The 26666-nt window shown below is 46.8% G+C and overlaps 2 protein-coding genes across 2 annotated transcripts; one reads left to right on the plus strand and one right to left on the minus strand.

Annotated features, from left to right (window-relative positions):
- The first annotated feature begins 3247 nt into the window (after positions 1-3247).
- Positions 3248-9430, plus strand: LOC306811557 (1-acyl-sn-glycerol-3-phosphate acyltransferase alpha-like). Its single transcript, XM_079325377.1, has 6 exons — positions 3248-3585; positions 4881-5014; positions 5425-5600; positions 5815-5910; positions 6407-6479; positions 8822-9430. The coding sequence occupies exons 1-6, from the start codon at positions 3401-3403 to the stop codon at positions 8965-8967; spliced, it is 810 nt and encodes a 269-aa protein (XP_079181503.1). The 5' UTR covers positions 3248-3400; the 3' UTR covers positions 8968-9430.
- A 693-nt stretch (positions 9431-10123) lies between these two features.
- LOC306811255 (myeloperoxidase-like) lies at positions 10124-25412 on the minus strand. Its single transcript, XM_079324775.1, has 13 exons — positions 25339-25412; positions 24617-24710; positions 23629-23804; positions 22916-23039; positions 20792-20921; positions 19723-19923; positions 19314-19629; positions 17819-17979; positions 17163-17415; positions 15731-15901; positions 14704-14941; positions 14036-14253; positions 10124-10336 (listed from the first exon to the last, which is right to left on the minus strand). The coding sequence occupies exons 1-13, from the start codon at positions 25400-25402 to the stop codon at positions 10296-10298; spliced, it is 2187 nt and encodes a 728-aa protein (XP_079180901.1). The 5' UTR covers positions 25403-25412; the 3' UTR covers positions 10124-10295.
- Between the last annotated feature and the right edge of the window lie 1254 nt (positions 25413-26666).

The raw sequence follows: 26666 nt of genomic DNA on the forward strand, positions 1-26666 counted from the left end.
GACAAGGAAAACAACCTTTAGACAAAGACAAACATTCCCTGTGATAGTGCTGTGATGCAGACACAGGGATGAGACAAATCTTGGAATCTCCAAACTTGGGTATTCTCCCAAGCTGCCTAGGCCTTGAGGAAGCTCTCTGGATTTTGAGTTAACCCGCTCTGAGTGGCTGGTTGGCCTGCAAACCTCCTGGTGTCCTTTCCCACTTCAATTTTCCTGTGATTTACGATTATAAACTGTTTTACTTCCTAGCCTAGAGTTCATCTGGATGGGCTCTAAGCTATCCTATGTATGCAAGTCCATGCTGTTTAATTCTTTTCTATCAGGCCTGTCTTTATACCACTGAAATCTTCATGAGCCAGAGCACCTTTTCTTGCAAAACCTCTTCTTTTGTCATTACAAGTACTTTCAGCCATGCCTTTTTTCATAAATTACTCCCTGAAGTGAATCTGTGCCTGGTAGAAGTGAGGGTTATATAGATTCATCATGGAGCTGCAGCCAGAGCATCATTAAGTTTCCTAAGTCTTCATGACCTTTCCCTAATGTATTGACCCTGGAATCCCTCTGAAGGTTTTAGTGTCAATGTTAATGCCTCTAAGGTAGGAGTAAATGATGAATTCCCTTTTGACCTGTTCATGCTTTGGAGGCTGGTGACTGATGCTGTCCTTGGCCAGACCCAACATTCTTGGCCTTTTCCCACCACATTGGATCACTTTCCCTGTTTCCCCACTTGCTTCTTGCCAATGAGTGGCTGAGCAGATCTGGGCAGTCATTAAAACTTTGTGACAAAAGCTCATGGTGTGAGCAAGTCCCTCCTCTCCATATCTCGGACTCACTAAACTGAGCCAGGGTCTGGAAAGTGTGCAGAGACCCAGGGGCAGAAGGGAGTCAACTGGGAAAAGTGAAGACACACTTGGTCTGAAGACTGTGATCTTCATTAGAACTGCAGTTTCTGGAAACACCTTGTAGGTTAAGCAAGAGCTGAGAGCTTCTGAAAAGGGAGCAGGATGGATCCAGGTGCTGGGATCCTTGCAACAGGAGAAAATGATAGGATTTTGGTATCTGTGTTTGGAGCCTGATTGGTGTGTTAGATCTGAGCTGCCTGTCAGTCTATGGTGAACTGGGAATGCCCTTGGCTTTCTCCATACTCATCAGAGACACTTACCACCTGTTGGAATCAAAGACCTCCTTACTCTGCACAACTCCCTGACAGGAGGGTGCAGCCAGGGGAATTTGGGCTCTGCTCCAAGGAACAGGGACAGGAGGAGAGGAAATGGCCTCAAGTTGCACTTGGAGAGGTTCAGGTTAAATATCAGGAGGAATTTCCCCATGGAAGGGATAGTCAGACACTGGAAGGGGCTGCCCAGAGTGATGGTGGACATCCCTGGAGGTGTCCAGGGAAGGACTGGACATGGAACTCAGTGCTCTGGGCTTGTGACAAGGTGGGGACAGGCATAGGTTAGACTCAATGGTCCTGAAGGTCTTTTCAAACCTCAGTGTTTCTGTGAAGTCTTAGAAAATTGCTGACAATGACTAAAAATAAACCTTTTCAAAATCTGTTTTGTGAACTGTTGTGAACTTGCAGACTTCCTTGTCCCTGACATTCTGGGTCAGCTTCTATGGGCAGAGTTGTGTCAAAGGTTTCTTCTACAGCAAGAGCCTGTAAACAAGACCCTGGTTTGGAAACCACAGTCATCCTTGCAGGACAGCCATTCTCCTCCTTTCACTGGCATTGCATCTTAGGACCCTCTCTCTGGTAAGTCAGGATGAAGCAGCTGTGCATCAAATCAACCTTCCCCCAGTTGTAAAAGGCCATAATTTTGTACAGATGAGAGACAGGAAAGGATGACAGGCACAGAAAGGGAACTGTTTGTTGGATCCAGCCTTGGAGAAGCAGAAAGAAACCATGGTTTTTCTCTAAGCACTGGCTCCCACAAGGACCTGGTCTCTGCAAGCACCAGTTCAGAGGGTCCCAGTGTGCACATATGGGGCTCTTGTAGTGTCCATGTGCTGGTGCAGGGACAGTTCAGAGGCTGTGGAGAAGCCCTTTGCTTTGGCTGCCTCTCCTGTGGTTGCAGGGAAGCCTTGGGAGAGCTTAGAGTTGAGGCTGCAGTCATCTTTCTCTAGTTTTCCAATAAAAATCAGGAGAAGGGTCCCTGGCTAAGCCAGAGGAGCAGGCAGCACAGGCAATGCCTTTCTATATTATTATGTCTTTCCTCAGCTTCTTCAGGAAATATACTGAGCCTTGCCCATTTTACTGTCCTCAAGGATTTGACTTTGTTCTTTAGGTTGTAGGTGATGGTCATCATGGTTTTATGGGTCCTTGGGCTATTCCCTTTTGGCAATCTGTAGCTCTCAGACCTGGTTGGAATTGAGAATCATTGCTCCTTTGAAGTGCCAGCTGCTAGAGCAAGGCCTGGGTGTGCAGATGATGAATCATGAAACATTTGTTTTTCAGCCCAGTCATTCTGGCTATTGCAAAGTTCTTTTTCAGGGAGCTGTTTTAGGATATGAAATGTAGTTGGAGCAGTCCCAGGTTATACCTGCATTTTCCTGACTTACTCCTTGTTTATGCAGATGCTGTCTGAACATGTGCCTGCTTCTGGCCAGGAAAACATCAGGAGTCACTGCTCTTGCTTTATCTTTTTGTCTAGACTTGTGGCACTTTTCCCACTTTTCCCACTGTGCATGTGGGATATATAGCTGCTCACCTTGGTGCCTCCAGTACCTGGATGTGTAGGTCGGGGTCTGGCTGCTCAGATCACTGTTTTTCTCTTTCTCCCCTCTAAATTACTGATTTGTGATTTCCTGGACACCTTCCAGCCAGCTCTCTTGGTGAAGAGCAATATTTGCACAAAGTAAGACAGCCTGAGGTCATAGAATCATGGAATGGTTTGGGCTGGAGTGGAATTAAATATCATCCAGTTCCACTCATGCCATGGTCAGGGACACCTTCCACGATCCCAGGTTGCTCCAAGCCCCAATCTAGTCTTGGACACTTCCAGAGATGAGGCAGCCACAGCTTCTCTGGGCAGGGTTTGTGCTGTCTGATCCATCCTGTTCTTCCCCACTGAAGATTTTCTTAAAATTCCTCAGTGTTCCTATTCCCAGAGCCCTCTGCAGAGGCTCTCCAAGCACTGCCAGCCCCCAGCCCTGCACAGACGGTGTGTGTGTGTGTGTGTGTTTGTTGCTGGAGCTCTCACAGTGCCCTTGCTAAACTGGGTTCCCACAGTGAGTGCAGCTCCCAGCAGAGAGCACAGCCTGGCTGAAGCTTGCTCCCAAACCTCATTCCAGCTTTGCACCACCCACACACAGCTGATGGAGGGAGTCTTACCTTTGCTCTGCATCACCAGCTGCTCGTGACTCCTTCACTGCTCTGCTCAGCACACCCCAGGCTGGAGGGATGGAGCTTTTCCTCCTTCACTACCCCTTTACCTGTCTGCTCATCGCCTTTCTAGTCCTCTACCAGGTGAAACCTGCATTCAGATTCTTCTGCAAGATGACCTTCTATAAGTTGTGGCTCTTCACCATAAGCATTGGGGTTGCCATCCTCAGTATTCCTCGTGGACGTAACGTGGAGAACATGATGTAAGTTGTGTGTGGCTCCTTTCTGCTCTGAGCATTGGTAGAGTCCACTCTATCCAGTGCTTTGGTCTGGAGGGATGTGGTGGGGAGGGATTGGTTGTATATTGATGTGGGGAGATGACAGACTTTGTGATTCACAGAAGGGTTGTGGGTTTTAATACTGGCTTGGGGTTGATAAAAAGAATAACAAATTATCGAAAGAAAGCATGTAAATGTGACACAGACTTGCCAAAGCAGATAATGCCAACAACCTGGATGTAATGCATATTGCTGTTTTTACTAGAGCTCTTTCATCTGGTCTTTGAAGCTGTGTTTCCCTCCTCCACATGGCTGAGCACTCTATTACTAAATTGTTGAGAAAGCCACTCCAGGTGCTCTTCCCATTCTCTACCCTGAGCCAGTGCACACCTGAGATACCACCACGGTGCAGTGCTGGCCCCTGCATGGGCACTGGTGTCCCCATCAGCTCAGTGACAGCCTGGTATCTCAGGTCTGGCAGTTCCCCAGCCCATCCCATGGCTGCCCATCCTGTCTCTCCAGATTCCATTCAGACTCTCCTGGCTTTGGACTCACCTGGAGGCTGCATGGGGAGTCCAGGAGTGATCAGTGGTGGTGGCAATCAGGAACCTGGGCTGAGTGGGGACAAAAAGATAACTCTGCTACATGGCACCACAGTGCTTGGACCCTCCTGAAGTGATGAAGAAGTAGGATTTACTATTCCATTTTATGCTCCAGTGGGAATTCATATCTCCTAACTGAGCAACAGCCTTTTGCTTTAAGAAATTTTGTTCACTTCTTGACTTTGGTGTGTGACTTTTTTTTTAACTTTTTCTTAGATGCTATTTTACCAATACCTCTTCAAATTGGGCTCCCAGCATTACAGTCTAATGTAACCTAGAGGCAAACCCCTCTCTTTCCACAGCCAGCAGGGTTAGGCAGAGGTTTACTGGCTTACTGCAGCCTGTATTCCCAACCAGCAAAGTGGGGAGGAAAGCAGAGTACAAAGGTGTGTTGTGAATGTGGATACTATCTAATATTTTGTTGATCCATGGAATTTCTGGAGCTGTAGTTGCTGGGTCATTGGTCATGAATGACTTGAGGGAAAACTGCCAAGTGTATTTGTCTTCTGTAATTAAATAATGAGCTGCAGAGGGACAGTAATTGCTCTTCTCCAAGTCATGGTCAAAGTTAGTCTGTGGGAAGCCAGCAGAAGCAGTCTGTAAGGTGGGCTGATTTGGATGCAGAGTTTGGTCCCAAATTTCAACATCTCTTGGCTAATTTCCACTCCTCTTCTCCAGGTTTTTGCGCATATTGACCCAGCCACTCAAACACATCTTTGGTATTCAGATCGTGGTGAAGGGCAAGGAGAACCTCAGGACTAAGAAACCTTTTGTGCTGGTGCTGAATCACCAGACCTCCCTTGACATCTTGGGTATGTGGTGATCCTGCCTCCTGCTGTGGGCCCCAGGTGTTTGTAGGAATGGGTTGTATGGAATCCCAGGTGCCACAGGCAGAGGGGCAGGACTGGCTGCTACGGAGCCCTTCACCAGCCAGCCCCAAGCCAGGGCTGATCTCCAGCATATCAGAGGCATTTTCAAGCTACATCAGCTTCACCCTCTCCAAGGGAATGGGGACAAGGCTCTCAGCTGAGCACAGCCCTCTGCCATAGCTGCTCTCCTTCAGTGCCAGTCCTGAGTGGATGGTCTGGAGACCCTCCATAATTCCCCAGGGATTCTATGAAGCTTCAGGCATGGCATCTCCTAGAGCAGAGGAGTGTCACCTGTTATCTAGAGGGACCCTGAGTGCAGATGACACTTGTTGTGTGCTTGTGTCCCCTTGCAGTGATGATGGAGGTGCTGCCCAAGCGCTGTGTGCCCATTGCAAAGAAGGAGATCCTGTACATGGGCACATTTGGCCTGGCCTGCTGGCTGGCAGGGGTCATCTTCATTGACCGCAAGAGGAGAGAGGAGTCCATTGGCACACTGACAGAGGTGGCACAATCCCTGCACAAGGACAACGTGAGTGGGGAGGAGTCCAAATAGGAATCTGGATGTGGGTGGAAAGAGATCTTTGTCTCTGGGCTGGGCACTGAGCAGAGCAGAGTGAGAGCGTCAGTGTGTTCACAGATGGAGGTCAGGGGCACAGAGATGAGCCCCAGGGCACCATCCCTCTGCAGTGGCTTAGAATTGTATCTGGAGGTCCTTCCTCCCTAATGTCTTCTCCCTCCTGCAGCTGCGTGTCTTGATCTTCCCTGAAGGAACTCGCAACCATGGTGGTTCCATGCTGCCCTTCAAACGTGGGGCCTTCCAGCTGGCTGTGAAAGCCCAGGTGAGACCCACCTTCCTTCTGCCCCTGCAGTGCCATTTCCCTACTGTGGTCCCCCAGCAAACCAGGGTCCTGGTCCCTGGCTTCCCTTTAGATTGAGTATGTATCCAGGAGCCATCGGGGGTTTGCAGGTGGCACAGGAAGGGTCTGTTTCTGTGATAAGTAGAAAACCTTTGTTACAGCTTGGGATGAAAGTGGGAGAACCTTGACAAGAGTCCTGGACCAGGGAAACTTCTGCTGAGCTGGCCTCTGTAGATAGTAATTTGACAATCCACAGTTGTTGGCCTAAATACAGAGATAAAAATACAAAACCTGATAGCAAGGACATGGGGTAATACAGTAAAATGATCTAAATATTCAAATAATCCTCTGAGTGTCTGCTGTGACACTGATGGTGATAATTATCAACAAACTGCAGGATTCACCTGAAAACATGAGTTGACTTTTGGAGAAAGGATAAGGAAATGTGTATATTCACTGTAGACTGCCTTCCTTCCAGGTCCCCATTATTCCTGTAGTGTTCTCTTCCTACAACAGCTTCTACAACGAGAAGGAGAAAAAATTTACATCAGGTGAGGATGACCTGGGATGACCCTGGTCTGGGTGGTGGTGCAAGCCTAGTCCTTAGAGTCATGACCAGGGTGGGCAGAGGACCACGTGTAAAATGGAGATGGCACCCAGAAAACAGCAGTTTCTGTCTTCTTGGGAAGAAATGGGATGTTTCAGGCATCACTTTTTTCTCTGCCCCGGATTTCTCACTCCTTGTCCAACACCTGTCCAAGAGAACTTGGAGAAGCAGCAGAGTCCTAGGGCAGGTCTTGCCCCTGACACCCCATGCTGCCCTTGGATCTGCATGTGCATGGAGAGCTAGGAAACATTTATTTCTACAAAATATTTTCATATTGTAATATTTTTTAACAAAAATTTCTACTAGCCACTGATAAAATTTTAGGGGGAAAAGTAACACAAATCTTGGGCTTCAGAAGGAAAATGCAGAAAAAAATGGTACAAATTCCAACAGAGAAAAGTGACCCATCCTATTCCTTTGCTTCCTTAGCTGCTGCCTACCTTCAAATGGATTTCTGCCACTTCCCACTCTTTCCCAGGCTAGCTCTGGTGTTCCCTGAGGAGAGGATCTGCATCTAAAATTCTCATTCCTCCCATTGTTGTGCCTGGGTGTAGTCATTCCCTTGCAGGCAGACACCTGGAAAGAGGGAGTGGTGCAACTGATAAATACAGAATTGCCTGTTTCCAGTCATATTTCACCTGCTGAGTTTATCCTCTGCCTGTTCACACACAAAAGTATTTTGGATCTTGAAGTGTTCCCCCACCTGAGAGTCAATAGGACCATGAGCAGGGATACTGCCAGCTTGTTTCCTTCCTTTCACATACCTGCTCGGGGAAATCAGAGAATAACCTCCTGGGGAGGGATCTTTGAAGCAGCTGATCATTTTGCTTTAAGCAAGGCCAGGTCCAAAGACATATGAGTTAGCTTTGTGACCAGTCCAGAAAAGGTTGTATTAACTCTAAGGATGGAGATTCCAAGAATTGCCTGAGCTTTTTGGGAAAGACTTTTTGCAGTTACATGTACATTTGTCTATGTACAACTTCAGTCATCCTGGGAATTAATGATTAGCTAATTCCATGCTCAGCTGATTTCTGAGCCCTTTTTGAAATGCTTGTTAAACAGGCAGGACCTGCATGGCTGAAGAAAAAACCCTAGTTTGCTTTTCTTGTACTTTCCCACTTTCCCCAGCTGGAAGTTTTGTCAGAGCTGATTCTGAAGATGGTGGTCAAGATTCCTGCACACTGAGCAGGTCCCTGGGTCAGGACAGCTCCCTGTGTCTAGAGTGGCTCTGGGTGTGCTGAGGAGCCTCTCAAAGTCCTGCTCTGTGCCTACTGTTGGACACTCTTATTCATGGAACATGTCTGGTGCTTGCTGGAAGTCTGTTCCCAAGAGACCTGAATTTTCAGCATAGTCTTGTCATCACTCTGCTTTTTCAGTAGGAGCAAGTGAAGTGAGGTACCAGCCTAGTTTTGGGTGTAAGATGTACAGGCAGGCAACACAGAATCATGGAATCACAGAAGGATTTGGGTTGGAAAAGACTTGAAGCTCATTTCATTCCATCCCTTACCATGGGCAAGGACACCTTCCACTAGACCAGATTGCTCCATCCAACACAACAAACACTATTCTTTTGTAAGTTCTTCTCTATGCTTGTTTTGCCTCCTTCCCACAGCTTTGCCGCTGGCACTGCTGGATGTCATTCCAGGCACACATGTAAAGTCATGAAAAACATTACAACACATCACAGACTCTCCCCAGATCCTCAGATTCCTGTTTGTGCAGGCACTGTCTTGTCTCCATTGGGTCAAAACAGGACTCTTGGTGCCAGAACAGAAGAGCATGATGGCAGCTCCCCAGTATATTCTTCCAGTTTACACCAGTCCATTGCTAAGGTTCTTCCCCCAAGAAATCTGACATCCAGGGAATCCTGGCCACAATTTCTCTCAACCCAAAGTGTGTTTCTGGAAGGAGGGACCAGGCTAAATTTGGTATGCATAGACAGAGCACAACCAGTTGGATGTGTAGTATTAAACATCTTGTCTCTGCCCATGATCTAGACAGATACTGAGATCTTTCTGTGAAAACTCATCCTATGTGAAACATTGCATTATGTTGGAGGAGAGACTCACCTGTTTCCATATTTATGATTCTTGTGCTCTCTGTGGATGGGAAAAGCCCAGGTTGGATTTTTGCTCTGTGCATTTGGGATGCGGCTGGACTCCCACACCACCAGTGTAGAAATGGGGGTGTTTCCTTGGTTGGCACCAACCCTCCTGCTCTACTGCCTCCAGCTCTTCTACACCACTAATGTTTTTTGGGTTTTTTCCCTGTTTCATCTTCTTCCAGGAAAGATGATCATCCAGATCCTGCCCCAAGTGGAGACACTGGGCCTGAGCCCAGATGATGTTCCCAAGCTGACAGAGCAGGTCCGTGACTCCATGCTCTCCACCTACCAGGGGATATCGGGAATGATGAACGGAGCTTCCCATTAGGGATCCCATCTTCCAGCTCCAGCTGCTTGTGCCCCAGCTGAGGGGAGCCCAGGGCAACCACAGGAAAGTTTGGCAGCAGAGACAACTGTGATTGCAACACTGACATACCAGAGACAGGCAAAACATCCACCAGGGAGAGAAGCTTCCAAGGGGAATGTGCTGTGTTCCTCCCAGACAACTGTGCCACCCGGGGGGACAGACACCCAATGGACAGATGGACATTTCTGTGTAATCATATTGTTGAGAAAGTCTCACCAGCTGGACCCCAGGCAGAGCTGGGCCCTTCCTGTGATCACTGCTGCCTGCTTATAACCATCTTTCCCTGCTCAAATCCCACGAGGTGAAGGCATTGACCCCAAGCCTGTGACCATGCTGCCTTGGGGTTTGAGGGCTGCCACATTCCCCTGGAACACACTCAGGAGAAAGCACTCCATGGGGAGGATCTGGGAGGTGCCCTTGCCATGAGAGAGAAACCAAGGCAGCTTTGGGAGAGGGGAATTAAAGACTTTACATGTGTCTACAGGGCTTGGTGGTTTCTTTGGCATATTTAGCCTTGCATTTAAGCTGTGGAAGATTTTGCTTTCAGGGTTGGGCACATCTTCAAAGTGTGAGAGGGACATGTCTGGGAACTCAGAAACCAGAGGCAAACAGCAGGAATATACTGCCTAATATCCTTGCCATGCCCAGATGGAATCATCATCCCTGGAAGTGTTCAAAAGATGTGTATATCTGGTGCTTAGGTTCATGGTTTAGTGACTGACCTGGCTGCGTGGGGTTAATGGACTCAATGATCTTGGAGTGATTTTCTAGGCTTCCCGATTCTATTCCAATCCATGATGATTCTATGATAACCTCATGATTTTTAGCACAACCCATATAACTTTCAACTCAAATACACTCTGGGAGCTGCAGTTCCTGATTTCTGAGCCCAGCCTTCTGCCTTCTCTATCAGAGGATGCCCACCAGCCATGATGTGACTTGCTTTTTGTGCTGGTATGTTTACCTATGAACCAGAGCCAAAAAATGTTTCGGACACAGGTCTGACTTACACAGAATCACACACAGATTCACAGAGTCCTTTGGGTTGGAAAAGGACAATGTTTTTAGGGCAACATAAAATATCATTGCCCTTCAATCTGAAGACTTACACTAATCGAAGTTTTTAGAAAGAAATTATATTTAAAAAAAAATCACATTACAGAAAATAAAACAGATTAAAACAGTCTCAAGCTCCCCTCTTGGAAACCATGTGCTGATGTTCAGTCAACAGCAGCCAGCAGAGCCTGATGTCCAGGCAGGAGTTTCCCAGGAGCAGCTCAGTGCCACCATCAGGGGTTTCCAGTGCTGGTCTGATGAGTAGGATTAGAAACTGTCAATAAAGCAGAAAAAGCTGTTGAGAGGCAGAAAGTCTTTCCTGGACACAAAATTTTTATTCACCTTTTTTTCATCCCTGTATCCTTGCACCTCTGAGACACGGTGGTGCTTCCAGCCTTAGAATGAGTGGTTTAGGGGCAATTTCTTGCTATTTCCAAAGGTTAAACTTCTAGCAGCTGCTTTTAGCCCTGGAATTTTACTCTGTCCGGGTTACATGAACACTTTGACTTTCCCCAAGCCGGGTGAGTGTGCTGGTTTAACATTAGAGACAACCCAAGAAAGTAATTTTTTCTGAAAAATAACAACTAGCCTTCCTCTGCATCTGAAAGAAGCAGATCAGTGATTGGTTTTGAAAACTAATAACTGGTTAAACCACTGAAAGAAATGGACATGCCTCTGTGAAATTCACATTTAAAAAAAAACACCGGGAAAGCTCTCTGTCCCCTCCAGCCACAGTACAGCTAACACCGGCCCAGGTCCCCTCGCATGGTCCCCAGGCCTTGCCTAAACCCGGGGCAGGGCAGGGCAGGGCAGGGCAGGGATGGGATGGGCAGGACAGGGCAGGGATGGGCAGGGCAGGGGATGGGCAGGGCAGGGATGGGATGGGCAGGGGATGGGCAGGGCAGGGATGGGATGGGCAGGACAGGGCAGGGATGGGCAGGGATGGGCAGGGCAGGGATAGGCAGGGCAGGGATGGAATGGGCAGGGCAGGGATGGGCAGGGATGGGATGGGCAGGGCAGGACAGGGCAGGGATGGGCAGGGCAGGGATGGGCAGGGATGGGCAGGGCAGGGCAGGGATGGGATGGGCAGGGCAGGGATGGGATGGGCAGGGCAGGGCAGGGCAGGGGATGGGCAGGGCAGGGATGGGATGGTCAGGGATGGGATGGGCAGGGCAGGACAGGGCAGGGATGGGCAGGGCAGGGATGGGCAGGGATGGGTAGGGCAGGGATAGGCAGGGCAGGGATGGGATGGGCAGGGCAGGACAGGGGATGGGCAGGGCAGGGATGGGATGGGCAGGGCAGGGCAGGGCAGGGGATGGGCAGGGCAGGGATGGGATGGGCAGGGATGGGATGGGCAGGGCAGGACAGGGCAGGGATGGGCAGGGATGGGCAGGGCAGGGATAGGCAGGGCAGGGATGGGATGGGCAGGGCAGGACAGGGCAGGGATGGGCAGGGCAGGGATGGGATGGGCAGGGCAGGACAGGGCAGGGATGGGCAGGGCAGGGATGGGATGGGCAGGGCAGCCTATCTTTCACAGGGCTCACGAAGCCGCCGGGCCCCCCAGTAGAAAAGCAGAGGGGGGGCCTGCACGGCTGCTGGGTGAACATCTTCCTTTTCTCCCCTCGCCCAGCGCGGCCAGGGAGCCGCGGCTCCACACAGCACCGAGCGGGCATTAAACCCTGCGGCCCGAGGGGTCCCCCACAGCGGCACCACGAAACACCATTAAACCCTGCGGCCCGAGGGGCTTCCCCCGAACTGCGGCTCCACAAAACACCATTAAACCCTGCGGCCCGAGGGGCTTCCCCCGAACTGCGGCTCCACAAAACACCATTAAACCCTGGGGCCCGAGGGATCCCCCACAGCGGCTCCGGGCCCCGGGCCCGTCCTGTCCCGCCGGGCAGACACGGCTGGGCCCATTCCCTGAGCCCCGCCACCCGCACCTGCCGAACGGGCGAGAAAAACCATCAACCCACGGCTGAAATTAAATACAACAAACGCCAGAAAACAGCCGTGCAGCCAAAAACCCACACTGCTTTCTGGCTGGGCCCTTACACTCCTAACCCAGCCCCAGCGCGGCCGTGAAAGACTGTGGTAAAAAACTGAGCTGCACCTAAAAAATATCACACACCTATGCGCTGCCCAGGCTAAATATTAATTCTTTCACTACCCAAAATAAGACTTACAAACAGTTTAATTATCTTTCCTAAGTAAAAAATCCAAAATACGCACAAAACCAACATAAAAACACCAAATTAAAAAAAAAAAAAAAAAAAACAAAAAAGAAAAAAGGAAAAAAAGGTCGCAAATGAGGAAAGAAAAAAAAGTTGTAGGCTAAAATTTCTCTCTTTTTAATCAATAGAGAAAAGACTCTTGTTTCCCTAAAGCACATAAAAATATATTATGGGGTAAATAAATGTTTTAACTGTAAATATAAACAAAAACATTAATACTACAGCAAACAAATGTTAAAATGTCTGTAATTCCAGAAGTTTGAATAGAAATAAACCTCTGCTCTGCCCCAGGGAAGAAGGAAAAAACCCTCTGTTTTCAAAAATGAAAAAAGCTTTTTTTTAAAGCTATTATAATCCTTAAAGTGTGCCCCATAAGTAGTCCTCAATAATGGTTGTGGGAACACTATTAGTCGAAAAAAAATATTTTTACATAGTAATCAGATTTCCATTTTCCCAGGTAGCTGACCACTGTAACATCAAGGCCACAAGAAAACTGTGTTTTGTGTAAAAATCTCCATAAACTAAAAAAAAAGTCTTCTCTCCCAAGTAAATTGGTGAAAGACGTTTTGTTTTTTTTAAACGTTAAACTGACTAATTAGTTTTCTGTACATTGTCAATGTGAAAAAAAATTAAGTTTTGAGGAAAGGAGAAGTATTCTAAAAGTTTTATTCTTTTTTCTCATTATTTCTAATAAAGAAGTTTTTCTTTGTACCCTTTAAAATATAAGCCTATTTTGCCTTCCTCCTAATTTGATCTCACAACAAAAAATAAGTGAATAATTCTAGTAAGTACACTGACTATTTATCCAATGCTAAACTAACAACAGTGAGAAAGGAGCCACAGGAAGCAGCTCAGCACATTTTAGTGACCATAAGAATATGACAAGAAAAGAAATGAAAAAACCTGTTGTTTAGAGAGAAGATGAGCTGCACTCAAGTCCTAAAGAATGGGGTGAAGCCACCATAATTTATCCTTTAAATGCAAATACCTGTCTTAAGCAACAGTGTTTCCCTCAAACAGTTATTCATGCTCAATAAAGGGGATGCTTTGTGGTCTGTGCCCTGCAGAAGGATTGTAGGTGTTGTGATCATCTATAAATGGATGATCAGAAGGAAAAAATAATCCAATCCAAGCCGTTCTTCCAGTCTCTGTTCTCCCACATCATTTCAGTTGGGGGAGCCCTAGTCAAAAGTGTTTCAGTAGGACACCAAGTGTCCACATCTCTCAGATAAAGACACTCTTTTACTGTGGCACATCATAACCTTTGATTATGTGGTGTGTGGCCATACTGTGGCCATACAAAACTATGCCTTAAACTGATAGAAAGCTTTGGGGAAGATGAAGGGAGGTCAGGAACCTGGAGCAGCAAAGACCTTAGAGCAGGTTGGCTAATTCTAGTTGGTTTTCTCATCAACACCTTTCCTGTCAGGAAAGACTATGGTTGTCCTGGAGTAAGGTTTTTAGAGGATATATTCCCAAGGTCCAGAACAAGGCTGGATTTTGAGGTATTTCCCATCTGCTGGAAAGGAAGAGGCAGGGAATAAGGGATGATGAAAGTGGTGGATTGCCTGGAAATCCAGTTAACAACACCTCTGCCTCCAGTGCTGTGTGAGTATAGCTAAATGGACAGTCACTGTCATTTGGGGGGCAGAGTCACTGAGGGAACCTTAATTCTTTCATTTCTTTAGGCATGGAAGAGACCTCATAGCACATTTATTATTTTTGACAAATCTCACTGGTACCTTTTGTGTCACTCTCAGGCTCATCTTTCCAGGATGAGAGGTCAAGCACATCAATTTCCTGGCAATCAGTGAAGTCCTCAGGATAAGTATTGATCTTGAACACATCCCTGGGTATCTTTTTGATATGAGTATTGTCACAGATCACCCTTGACACTGAGATTTTTCTCAATGCTTGCAGCTGTTGTGGAGTGAAAACTCCCGGATTTTCCCACCAGAATCTGCAATGAAATTTTTGGAAGCAGTTTATAATCTCTGGTTACTTGTTGAGACCAAAGTGGGTCTGAATAGTGTTTAGATCCACCTCCAGGAACACCCCTTCAGGAAAGAGGAGTCTCCGGTGTGGCCAGAGTTGGATTTTGCAGTGCAGAGAGCCTGCCTCTTCCACAGCATCAGCAGGCTGCTGGGATGCAAGGATTTCTGCTCTGAGAGCAAAAGTCACCTCAGGCAGAGGCCACGGCAGATCATCCATGATCTGGAGCTGGTGGCCCTCAGCCCTGTGAATCTAGAGAAACAGGTTGCAAAAAACAGTCTTTTGGCAACTGAGCTAAAATCAAGGGGTGAGCCTTGCTGGGAGCACTCACTGGAGTGCAGTAGATGGGTTGGATTTGTGTGTCACAGGAAGTGTCAGCACTTCCCCCCTAAAAAATGCCACAGGGAATGTAACTCACCTGTCCCCATCACGCAGGTTCCTGAACTGGGTGCCAATAATGCAGGACAGGAGGGGCCCAACTCTGCCATGGGGAACCACAGGCTCTGCAACTGCCCCAATCCAGAGGTCGATATTGTATGGTGTCCCATACACATCCATGAACTTCTTGGCCAGTTTGGAATTGCCCAGCACCTCAGATAATTCTTCTATAGTTTGAGGTTGGGAGAGCCCACAGAAGCCCCTCCAGGCATTGTAACCTGCAAAAGCAGGAGCAGCAGATGGTAAGAACCCACCACCACATCTTCACAGTGCCCTTCTTGGCCCATGAGCACTGCCTGCTTCTTCTCATGGCATTAAAGATATAGAAGTCACTATTGTCCAGGCAGTCCCAACAAACATCACATTTTCAAAGTTCCTTCTCATATGTACACTAAACTAACAGTTTGGATTGTCTTTGTGACTACACCTCATCCTGTTGTTTATATCTTTCTACTGCTGAGGGTGAATGCATCAGTCCTTGCAGCTTTGGGAGGCAAAATTTCTAGGATGAAATTCTTAGAAAAGAGGAAATTTGATTGTATTTAACCCAAGAGCCCCTGTTCTTCTCTAGCACCTGAGGCAGTCCCACCTGTGGGTGCAAGTCACTTCTGCTCAGAACTCTGGCTTGTCTGGATCACAAGACAAGATTGATGGGCAAATAACAAAGCCCAGGGAACTTGTCCAAGCCCATGTAAAAGCTGAATTTGTTCACTTGTGTACCACACATGCTCTCTGCAATACACCACTGTCTCTCACCCGCTTTCTTACATTATCCCAAATACTATCTTTGATTTCTAAGACTTTTGTCCTTGTCGTAAATGTCTCACAAAAAGATTTTTATAATACAGAAACCTTTTATTCCCTGAGTTTGACTGTCTGTCCATCCTTCACCCTCAAATCAAGGCACTGGTTCTTCCCATTAGTATAGAAAAAGTTCATTCATGGAATAAACAGCAGAAGGAAAAAAAGCTCTTATTCACAGGAGGTGTGGACTTGTGTCTCCTTACCTGGAAGGCCGTGGTCCCTTCCCCGCTGCATGTTCATGGCTGCTAGATCCAGACCCATCACCTCTATCTGTTCAAAGAGGTGGTTCTGCAGCTCCTCAACCAGCAGCTGGTTCTGTTTCATGAGTTTTGCATGATCCACAACCATGCCCCGGACCAGGGGGTCGATGCCTCCTGCAGCCATTGAAAATCAAGGAAAGATTTTTTGTGCCAAGGTGCAGCTTTGATGGTCCCTTTCATGCAGTTGAAAGTCTGCTATGGGCTGGGTGGGGTTTTCATCTCCATATTTTCATTTCACCATGTGTGTGTGGAATCATAGAATCACAGAGTGGTTTGGGCTGGAAAGGACTTTAAATCTCATCCCATTCCACCCCCTGCCATGGGCAGGGCCACCTTCCATTACCCCAGGTTGTTTCAAGCCCCATCCAGCCTGGCCCTGGTCACTTCCAGAGCTGGGGCAGCCACAGCTGCTCTGGGCACCCTGTGCCAGGGCCTTACCACCCTCACCGTGGTACCTGTATGAATCTGTACATATCTGCAAGTGCCAGTAAATAAAGCCTCACACAGTAACTAAATTCATTATCCCTCCCATCCCTCAGCTTTTCCTTCACACCCCAAAATCCCCTTATTGTCCACCACTCCATTTCCAAGTCTGCTCCTCAGGCTGCCATGCCCCATTATGTCCTAGTGCTTGAGAGTTTGTCCAAAGTTTTAGATTTTGCAATGGATATTGTTTATAATTCACTATTAATTGACAGACATTTATTAAAACCTTAAATTAGTGATAGAATTAATTCATGTCTGACTGTCCACGTCTTTTTCATAGCATTTAAGGAGACAGTATGAACGAAACACAGGAAAATTGGCCACATATGTGTAATTATATTTCTCATCATTAGTTAGCCCATTTTGGAAGAGACATTTGTCTTCCTTGGAAAGACTCATCTGGAGATCTCAGCTGTTTAAAAGCAGGACCCCATAACTCCAGTTAGAGTCAGGAAGGGGGATGGCACCTCTAAGAAGGAACAATGATGCTTTAGCTCAGATAAAATGGATGTATCACCTGCCATGAATGTCTCCTGATTACAGGGAGATATGAGAGCTTTGATTGGCAGAGGCTTTGGTGGATTGATATTTGGCACAGAGAGTCTCCTCCCTCCTGGAGCAGCAGGAGAAGCAAGAGCAGCTGCACCATCTGAGTGGATGTGGAACATCCCACTGTCAGGTCTTGCTGAGCTGGGAGGTGTCCAAGCAGTGACTGAACATGGTGCTCAGTGCTCTGGGCTGGGTGACAAGCTGTGGGCCACAGGCTGGACTTAATGGTCTTGGGAATCTTTTTCAACATAAAATGATTCTGGGATTCTGTAATTCCATGTCCCTGACCAGCTAATCTCCACGTCAGGACCAGAGCAGGACCACTGCTCCATGTTCTTACCTTCCATTATGATTCTCCATGGAGCACAAAAGGTCAAATGCAGAGGGACATGGGAGAAGGAACCCAAAGGCTGAAAGCTCTCATTCAAACGGGACACAAAAGGCTGCACTGACGTGTGGCCAAATCGGAAAGCCAGGGAGAAAACATTTGAGGCCCTTGGATCCACCTTCTCATTGTAACCACTGTACAAAGGGATCCACTTGCTGGTTTCCTCAGCCAGCAGGAGTGGGAGATAATCTCTGTATGTTATGATCTGAAAAAGTACAAGAGCATCAGCAGCTGCAGCAGAAATGGCATCAGAAGTCAAGTGCAGAGAATGAACCTGGACTCTGCAGCAGAATTCATTAAGATCTTCTGAAAAAGGACCTGTAGCAATGCAATAAGTTTGGCATATTGGATTTAAATTATTTTCTAAATGTGAAATTATTTTATCTAATAATTAATTTATACATTAATATAATACATGAATTATGAATTAGTAACATGACGCATAAAGAAGCTCTGGATATCCATGCTGTCTCAGATGGACCATCCTCATTCACAATTTCCAACTCCCACAAATAATTCCCCTGATTCAGCAAAACCTTTCCCTCCTTTTGCTTGGAGGAAAACCATTCTGAGTGTGTGGATGATAAACAGCAAGCAGTAATCAGTACCTGGTTTATGGCAATCACTATCTTTCGACTCTCCTGGTAAAGCTTTTCCCCATCCCAGTGGGGATTTAATTTCCTCAGCTCCCTAGCCAGGCGATTGTGCTCTCGGACAAAGAGAGTGTGCATTGCAGAGAGTCCCAGGTTTTCTGTCACCCGTTTGTCACCTAAAATGAAAATATTTTAGGAATTTTGTATATTGCTTTCAACTTCAGAAGCAAGTTTTTGTGATAGACAAGTAACAAATGGTGATGTTCCTGGCAGGAATGCAGTGGGTGCCCCATCCCTGGAAGTGCCCAAGGCCAGGTTGGACAGGGCTTGGAGCAACCTGGTCTAGTGGAAGGTGTCTCTGCCCATGGCAGGGGGTAGAACAAGATGGTCCTTAGGTTCCCTTCCAACCCAAACCCTTCTGTGATTCTATGACAACTGCAGGGGACTCAGTGAAGACCCTCTGTGAGATGATGGAAGAAGCACTGAGCATCTCCTCACTCAGAAAGGAGCCCCTTTCATGAGCAGAGAATGACAAAATTAGAAAACTCTGTATTCTTATGATTTATTTTGCAAGATTCGCATTTATAATGGGTTTTTTTTAATGTTATGCCTGTGATGGATCTCTTCAAATTTGAATTTGTCCTCATTTTGTTTAAATTTCAGACAAACTTCTAGACTTTTCTTCTGATGTAGGGTGAATTAGTTAATTAATCAATTAACTAGATTGCTTAAGAGTGTTTAATTGTTAGTCTTGATTGGGTTGAAAACTGAGTTTGAAAATTACAGGATGGAAGGGACTTTAAAGTCCATCATATTTCAACCTTCCACTACCCCAGGTTGCTCCAAGCCCCAGGGATGGGGCAGCCACAGCTTTTCTGGGCAGCCTCATCAGAGGCTGGGGTCAGGGCTCACCACTCTTGGAGGCAAGAGTTTCTTCTCTCTATCTAATTTAATCTATTCTCTTTTAGTGTGAAGCCATTGCCCCTTGTCTTCCCACTATAGTTATTGATGCAGTCTCTCTCTCTCCAACATTCCTGTAGTCCCTTCAGATCCTGGAAAGTGCTGTGAGGTCTCCACACCTCCTGTTTTCCAGGCTAAACAGCCTAAACTTTCTCAGCCTGTCAATGCTGACAAGCTGAACTCTGGCATTCAAGTAATGAATGGTGAATTCTAGGTGGAAGAAAAAAAGTTCCTGGGAAACTTAAAGCACTGGTGGCTATTTTATTGAAAATTTCTCCTACCTTTGAAAAAAACTTTATAAAGGAAGAACAATTTTCTGCAATTCTTCTGAGAAATTAAATTAATTTTTATGTATATTAATCAATTGTTGTTTGATTATTTTTCTTTTCTAACCTGGGGAGGATTCCCTGTCTTTCACCTTACATAGTCGTATCTTGAAGTACCTCATTCAAATATCACAGAATTCTCTGTTGGAAGGGATGCACAAGGAGATACTTGTCCCTTTTTGACTTCATGACCCACCATAAACAACCTGCCAGCTGCACCTTACCTGCTTTAAAGCAGGGGATGTTGGCGCTGCGGTTGGTGAGCACACAAACGCTGTGCGTCGTGTTCTCGAAGGGCAGCAGCTCCAGCCCCGCGTCGGTGAAGTGCCGGTTCACGGCCATCAGGCCCCGCTGGCTGCTGAGGTTCCTCAGGCTCCTGGCCAGCGGCTCGTCACTGCCGTACACGGTGCTGGCGTCGATGAAGGACGTGGCGGCGTTGAGCTGCTCCCGGCGGAAGGTGCCGGGGCTGCACACGGAGGCTGACTGCACGAACGGCATGCACGTGTCAGGGCTCAGCATCCGTGGGTCGTCAGCGGGGAACTAAAGCAAATGAGCCAAGTCAGGATTCAGAAAGTCCTGCGGTTTTATTTTTGCTGCTGTAAGAGAGCGTGGCATGGGTGAGAGGCAGGGTACCTTAATGGGGAAGCAGGGGGGCTTGAAGGCACAGCTGGTGTGGCACTGGACTTCCAGGCTGGCTCCTTCTCCGCTGGCAGGGGCCAGGTCGATGTCGTGATTGACCCACTGGCCCCAGTGCATGAAGACCAGTGAGAGCTGCTGGTCTGCGGTGACGTTCTCATTGGCTGTGTGAGCAATTTCATTGGACACTTTTCGAACCTGCAGAAAACCAAAATGAAAACGTAACTATCTCTGCCACAGTAGATTTGCCTCTCACTTGAGCTCCCACTGTGAAATCTGGGAATCACAGAATCATGAAGGTCGGAAAATACCTCTGAGATCATCAACCTTCCACTGAGTATCCTCATTCCCTCTAAACCATATTGAGAAGGGCCACAATCTACCTGTTTTTTGAAAACCTTCAGGGATTGACTCCTCCACTGTCCCGGAGATCCTGCTCCAATGCTTAACCACTATGTCAGTGATATTCCTAATATCCTGGATCTCCTCTAGTACAATTTGTAGCTATTTCCTCTTGTCCTGCCACTTGTTCCCTTGGAGAAGAGGCCAACACCCACCTACTCCTACATGATCTACATGTAGCTATAGATCATGCAAAAGATGATCTTAGATAAATTACTAAGAGTTAATTATGGCATTACACAACTCCATGTCATTCCCTAGCTCCATTCAGTCAGGTGTAAAAGCAGACTACACTGTCTTTCAGCCAAACCCAGCTTCTTGGAAAGCCACTCCAGGTGAAAGTTGTTTGTGAACACCAGAAAGAGCATGGTTGAGGAACTCCCAAGCTTTGTATTTTGTACAAACCTCCTGGTGTCCTTGAGCACTGACTGCAGCAATCCTTGGGACACGCACTTCAGAAACTGCTTAGGGAAGCATCCAGAAAATTTTTGCTCATGTCTGTTGCCAACAAGAAGTATTAACCTGAGCCATAACTCAGTTGTAGAAAAGAGCCTGAGATCAAAGATTAAGCAATCTACACTCTAGATGTTGCCTGCTTCCTTCCTGATGGGGGCATTAGGGTCAGTGTCCATACTCATGGCTGGATTAGGATAACAGCTCTCACCAGGGGGAGTGGGAATCCATTGTAGCTCTTTCCTTCACTGGCTCCTCTGGGAACAGACACTCCATCTTCATACACGGCGGGGAGCCAGCGTGCAAAGGCGCGATTCGAGGACCCCAGGTGGGAGTGATTTCTGCAGCATCACCAGAAAAATAACGTCTGTAATTTTTTCAAACACCAGCAACCTTGTACAGACTAGCATTTCACAGTTCTCTGTTCCATGTCTGAGCACTCTTGTAACAGGAATGAGACTAGGAAAACACCAAGAAGCAAATTATATCCAGGTTATTACTGTGGAGAAAGATCAACTTTTTTCTAAAAAGATGCCTTGTGTCACTCTATTAATTTTAGCTGTCATTTAAACCTACATTAATTTTATCTGTCATTTAAATCTCTGTACTACCTCTATCTTCATTGCTCTCTCAAAATCAGACCCACAGCAGGGCCATCAGCATGGTGAGAGTGGCTATATCTTGTCCAGCTGGGGGCTGGAAGTTTCCAAGGATGAAGATTCTCCACCTCTGTGGGGGTCTGTGCCAAGGCTGCTCCTTGGTGAAGTTTTTCCACTGACCCTCTCAGTCTGCAGCTGTGGCCATTGTGATGTTGCCTTACACTGCTCCAAAAAGTTAGAATTGCTAAAGTCAGCATTTTATGTTCAGAAGAAAAATAATCCTGATTGAGCAAATTATCTGTGGTCCTGTGGGCACAAAACTCAGGCCATGTCTGACTATATGATGTGGCACTCAGGGTTCTGGTTTGGTTGACAAGGTGAGGATGACTCAAAGATTGGACTTCATGGTCTTGGAGGTCTTTTCCAACTTAAATAATTCTGTGATTCTGCACTGGAAAAGGAGTGGAGTACCCAGTGTTTACAGCAGTGTACTGTGAAATAAGAGCATGTCCTAGGAAAAGGACTGTGCCAGAGCCAAAGCAATTCCATCAAATATTAAGGACTCAGAAAAACCAGGGTCTTGTTTTGATTGCTATTACTGTCCTTGCAGGCAAACTATTCTTATGATGTGTGCCTCAAGCTGAGCAAAATCCTTGGGAACACCACAGGGATCCCTCAAGTCCAGTGCCTCCTCATCTCTCTGACAGCCCAACAAGGCCAAGGACAAACCTACCCTGAACCTCAAATCAGCAGGGACACAAAATCCTGCAATGGGTCAGGCTGGAAGAGGCCACATTGGGGTCACCTGCTCCTATGTCCCTGCTCAGGCAGGGTCATCTTAGACCACATGGCACAGGACAGTGTCCAGATGGCTCTGGAATGTACCCAGTGAGACTCCACACCCACCCCTTCCTGGGCAGACAGACAGTGCTGTCCTTGTGGGGCTGCAGGCCCTGGAACCCATGGGAACAGACTGCACAACCTCAGTGAGTGTGAGCTCCCTGCACACTGATGCAGAGCTGTGCTATGTCATCACATCTGGCACATCTGTTTCATGCCAAATGCACACTGGATGCAAATCCCACTCAGATTTGGGTGCTGGCACCGACACAGCAAGACAAGGAGCCTTGACTGCTATTGTCAAAGTAGGAATTTAGTAATTTTCTAGTTGAAAAAAAAAAAGCATAAAAGGAAATAAATGTTTGAACCCAGCTTCGAACCTGGAGGGAAACTATATGCAAAAAAAAAGCTGAATAACTAACTTTGTCAGATAGAGGATGTACAATACACAATACTGGAAGAGCCTAGAATAAAAGTCTTATTTAATTCCCAACCTTGCTCATCACAGAGATACATCAACAGCTGAATATTATCATCTGAATCAGTTGGGAAAATTAGTATTATCCCTATGGAAGAATGGAGGGATGATTTCCTGTGGTCTCCAGCAAAATGAGAGGCTGAGTCATAGCCTCAAAGTTTCCTCAGCTTCTTACCTGCCCCACCCCAAGAAGTCCTTTTCTTCATCCAAAGCAGCACATAAAGGGCAATGGGCCCAAATCTGAGATTTTCAAGAAACTACATCTTTTTCCTGACAGGCAAAGTTAGAATCCTCTGTCTCAGCCTCATTAAACTGAGCATTTCACTCTTCTTGCCCTTTCAAAAGGCACTTTCACAAATAATCAACCCAGGGTCAGAATACAGACTTGAGACTCACCTTGTGCACAAACAAATCCTACCTGTTGTTACACTCCCCACTAATGGTTCGGTAAAAATCCCTCTCTGGACACTTAATGGAACGAGTCTGGTAGTCACAGCCAGTGCCCCTGGAAATCATCTCCTTCTGTCTCCTGCTTAGCAGGTCTGCAAGAGAAATCCTGTAAAGTAACATCTGATCCCTGCTCTTCTTTTTTTGTTTCAGCTTCTTGGTGTTCTAGGTCAACATTTGAGCCAGATGAATTGGAGCAGTGGATATAAAACATCTGGATTGTAATTGTTAATTTGGTGCCTAAACCCTTTTGTGGATCAGCCATCCCGTCTGGACTAGGGAAACTGTGTGGGCAAGAAACAATTTTCTAGGGGAATGTGGAAAGCATCATCACCAAGAAAGTTTTACCCCAGCTGGAAACAAGTTTGCAGAGTGATAAAAGCCAGGTGTAAGGAACAGTAGTGGAAGATGGGGGGGTTTCATTGGTTACAGTCTCCAGTGGGTTTTGTCCCAGATTTGACACAGGTATTGTTAAGCTGTTTTTACAAGGATGGAAGAGATGCACTCTCAAAGATGATGAATAAAACACCCAGGGTCTGGTCTGTCTCTGAGCTGCCTTCAAATCTATTCCCCTGTTGGGGAAGGGTTTTATCCCTGGTCATTTGGGTCATGGCAGAGCTGCTCTCTGCCCTGCTGTGGCACATTTCCTGCTCTTAGCTCTTGGTAAGATATAAATTACATTACCTGTGACATTGAAACTCTGTTTCCCAGAGAGATGCAGCTTCCTTCTGAGGAGTTTCAAAGTAGTTTCCAAGTAATCAGCAGCACGGACTGCAGATCTGGTTCTTCCTATGGGGTCCTTTAGGTGCTTCAGGAAATCCATTGGATTGATAGTCTTTTCCTCCAGTTTTCTTTTTAAGCTGAACATAGAAGAGTTTTCTCTGAAATGAGAGCTCCTCTGTCCTGCTGGACTGGGTGTAATTAACTGTGACAACCTGAGGTGTTGCACGCAGACCCTGCCCAGTAGGACCAGTCTGCACATCAGCACATCTGCTCAAATGGTTTTGGCAAACAAAGCACTGTAATTGCCTACTTCAAGTTTGCAGTCACTCTTCCTTGTCACAATAAACTGTTCTATCATGTGGAAATCCAGATCAATGAACTGTGACTGGATAAAATTTTACATGTGTTATGTTGCAAGGTGCATTCTGTGAACAGAGGGACAACATCACTCCTGTTCCATCTCTTTCTGCTCCCAAGACTCTGCCTTGCTACCTCTGTAGGATGAGTGGAGCAAGACTCCTTCCCAAATCCTCCCACTGCCTGGAACCAGCCTTTTGGGACAATCACAGAGGATACCTGGGGTTTGGCTTCCACTGATACGTATCTGGGGCAGGGTGTCCATCTGCACAAGGCCGGCCCTTTTGGAGAGGGGCAGAACTCCTGCTGCCAGGAGCTGTCTGGCACGTGTCCAGCATGTCTGAACCATTATGGACTAGTGAGAGGAGCTTGTGGCAGTGTAGGTGAGGAAACATTACTTGGAGGTCATGGCTGGTGGTGCTGGGACCAGAATCCAGCCAAACTGGGCAAAAATATCCATCCAGCTATGACAAGGAGAGCCCTGGCACTAAGGCTTCTTCAGAATAAACATGTATTGGAAAACAGAGAAAACCCACATGTATTTGATCTTATTTCCTTAAAGTATTGGGGCTGTTAGGCAGGAAGAACTCACCTTTTTCGAGCCTGTAAATATGTGGTGTCTACCAACTGCCTGGCCTCAGTAATCATGCTCAGGAGAGATGAATCTGACACCACCTCTGGAACCTCTGCTCAAACAATTAAAAGAAGGAAAAACAGAAATTGAGGATACTCAATTATAGCATACACCAGAAGCTTTGTTCTCAACTAAACCCTGTCCCCAGCTGCCATATACACGGGTTTTTTAAACATTTCCAGGTGACTCCACCAATGCCCTGGGAATCCTGTTTCAATGCTTCCCCATCCTTTCCATGAAGAAATTTTCCCCAATATCCAATCTAAACCACTGGCACAATTTGATACCATTTCCTCTCCTCCTGTCCCTGTTCCCTGGAGCAGAGCCCGACCCCCCTGGCTGTGCCCTCCTGGCAGGGAGTTGTGCAGAGCCACAAGGTCCCTCCTGAGCCTCCTTTTCTCCAGGCTCAGCCCCTTTCCAGCTCCCTCAGCCCGTCCTGGGGCTCCAGACATTTCCCCAAGGAAAGTGCACAGAAGAAGTCAAAGACACAGTCTCTGTACCAGGCTCCCTGTCATAAAAGGATGATTTGCACAGATAAGCTGTTGGTTAAATAGGGAGTTTCCTTAGGCAAATCTCTCAGGTATCATCTTCATTTTTAGTGGATCAATCTGAACCCAGGCTGAGTTTTGATTCACACCCTTTCCAGTACAGCAGCAGCCAGAGGACAAACAGGAACCTACCATTCCCCAAGGAGCCCATTGCTCCAACTAGGCAGAGAGTGATTATGGATCCCAGGAGAGTCATTCTTGGGCTTGTGCCTAGGGGAAAAGCAACATAAATCCTCAATGGGCAGGGCTTCAGTGAGGGGTCAGAACACATTGACGTGTTTGGTTTCAATATTTCTTTCAGGATCCAGGAATAAAATCGACCTGTCCTCTGTCCAGAGCTGCCAGTGGGACTCAGGCTGGGGCTGGGGCTGTATGGGTTGGCAGGACACAGGGGTGGGACCCTCAGTAAAATGGGCTGAGTAGCTGCCAAGGAATAGTCAGGCACAGTCCAGCCTCAGTGGTGGAGAATATTGGGAAGGTGAGTTGGAAGAGGGCAGTGTCCTGGCTCTTGTTTTGGCAATGTCCACAAGCAGCTGGTGGAAAAGGAGCCTGATCCCACATATCCCCCCCTGCTCCCTCCATCTTGATGCTAAAAGAAAAAAGCTGCCACATCTATCATTAGTCTTTCAGCTGCTCCCCAAATTTAATCTCTATTCCTATTTCACATCAACAGCAGAAATGTATATGATCTGTTCCACCACTGTCTCCCACTGTGGCACAGCATCTTCCCTGAATGGAGGTTTGTAGCCCAAATATTGCAACGAGATTAATTTTAAGTAAATTAGTAAAGTTTTTAATTTTTTAAATTAACAGAGACAAAATTTGAAAGAACTAACAGACTTCTCACAGTGGGAGAGATTATCTTACAATTGCAATCCATAAAAATCTTCATGGATATTGAAAGCTGCTTATTCCTTGCAATGTTACATTGCAGGATATTTCTGCATGAGGAATAAATCAGACTGTCTTTGCTCAGTTCTCACAATAAATTAAATACACATTAGGGGAAAAGGAGAAATGAAGCACCACGGGGTCCCAGCACCACTCTGCCTCCCATCTCCTTGAGTTCACCCATGGAAGGCACCAATATCCACACCAGAAATAGCAGATGCAGATACAGAATGAAAATGCACTGATCTTACCTGCCATCTCTGCAGCACTGGAAGGGCCAGGAGAGAAGTCAGCTCTTTATACACCTGTACCAGGGCAGAAATTAGCCAGGCCTAAGATGGGTGTGGCCAAAAAACTGGGACCAGATTGAGCCAAGAGGAAGTATCTGCTGTTTTGCTTTACTGGAATGATATGGACAGTGCTAGACACTTCTCCATTCTTTCTGACTTCCTTCTTGAAAAATCAGTTCAAAAATGAATTAAGACACACCTTTCTTTCCCGCAAGTGAAAGACATCAGCTTAATTTTTGAGGGTAAAGAATCATGGTAGAATTTGGCTCTTTTTTCCTT

Source organism: Erithacus rubecula (assembly GCF_903797595.1).
Source record: "Erithacus rubecula genome assembly, chromosome: 22".
Classification (NCBI taxonomy): Eukaryota; Metazoa; Chordata; class Aves; order Passeriformes; family Muscicapidae; genus Erithacus; species Erithacus rubecula.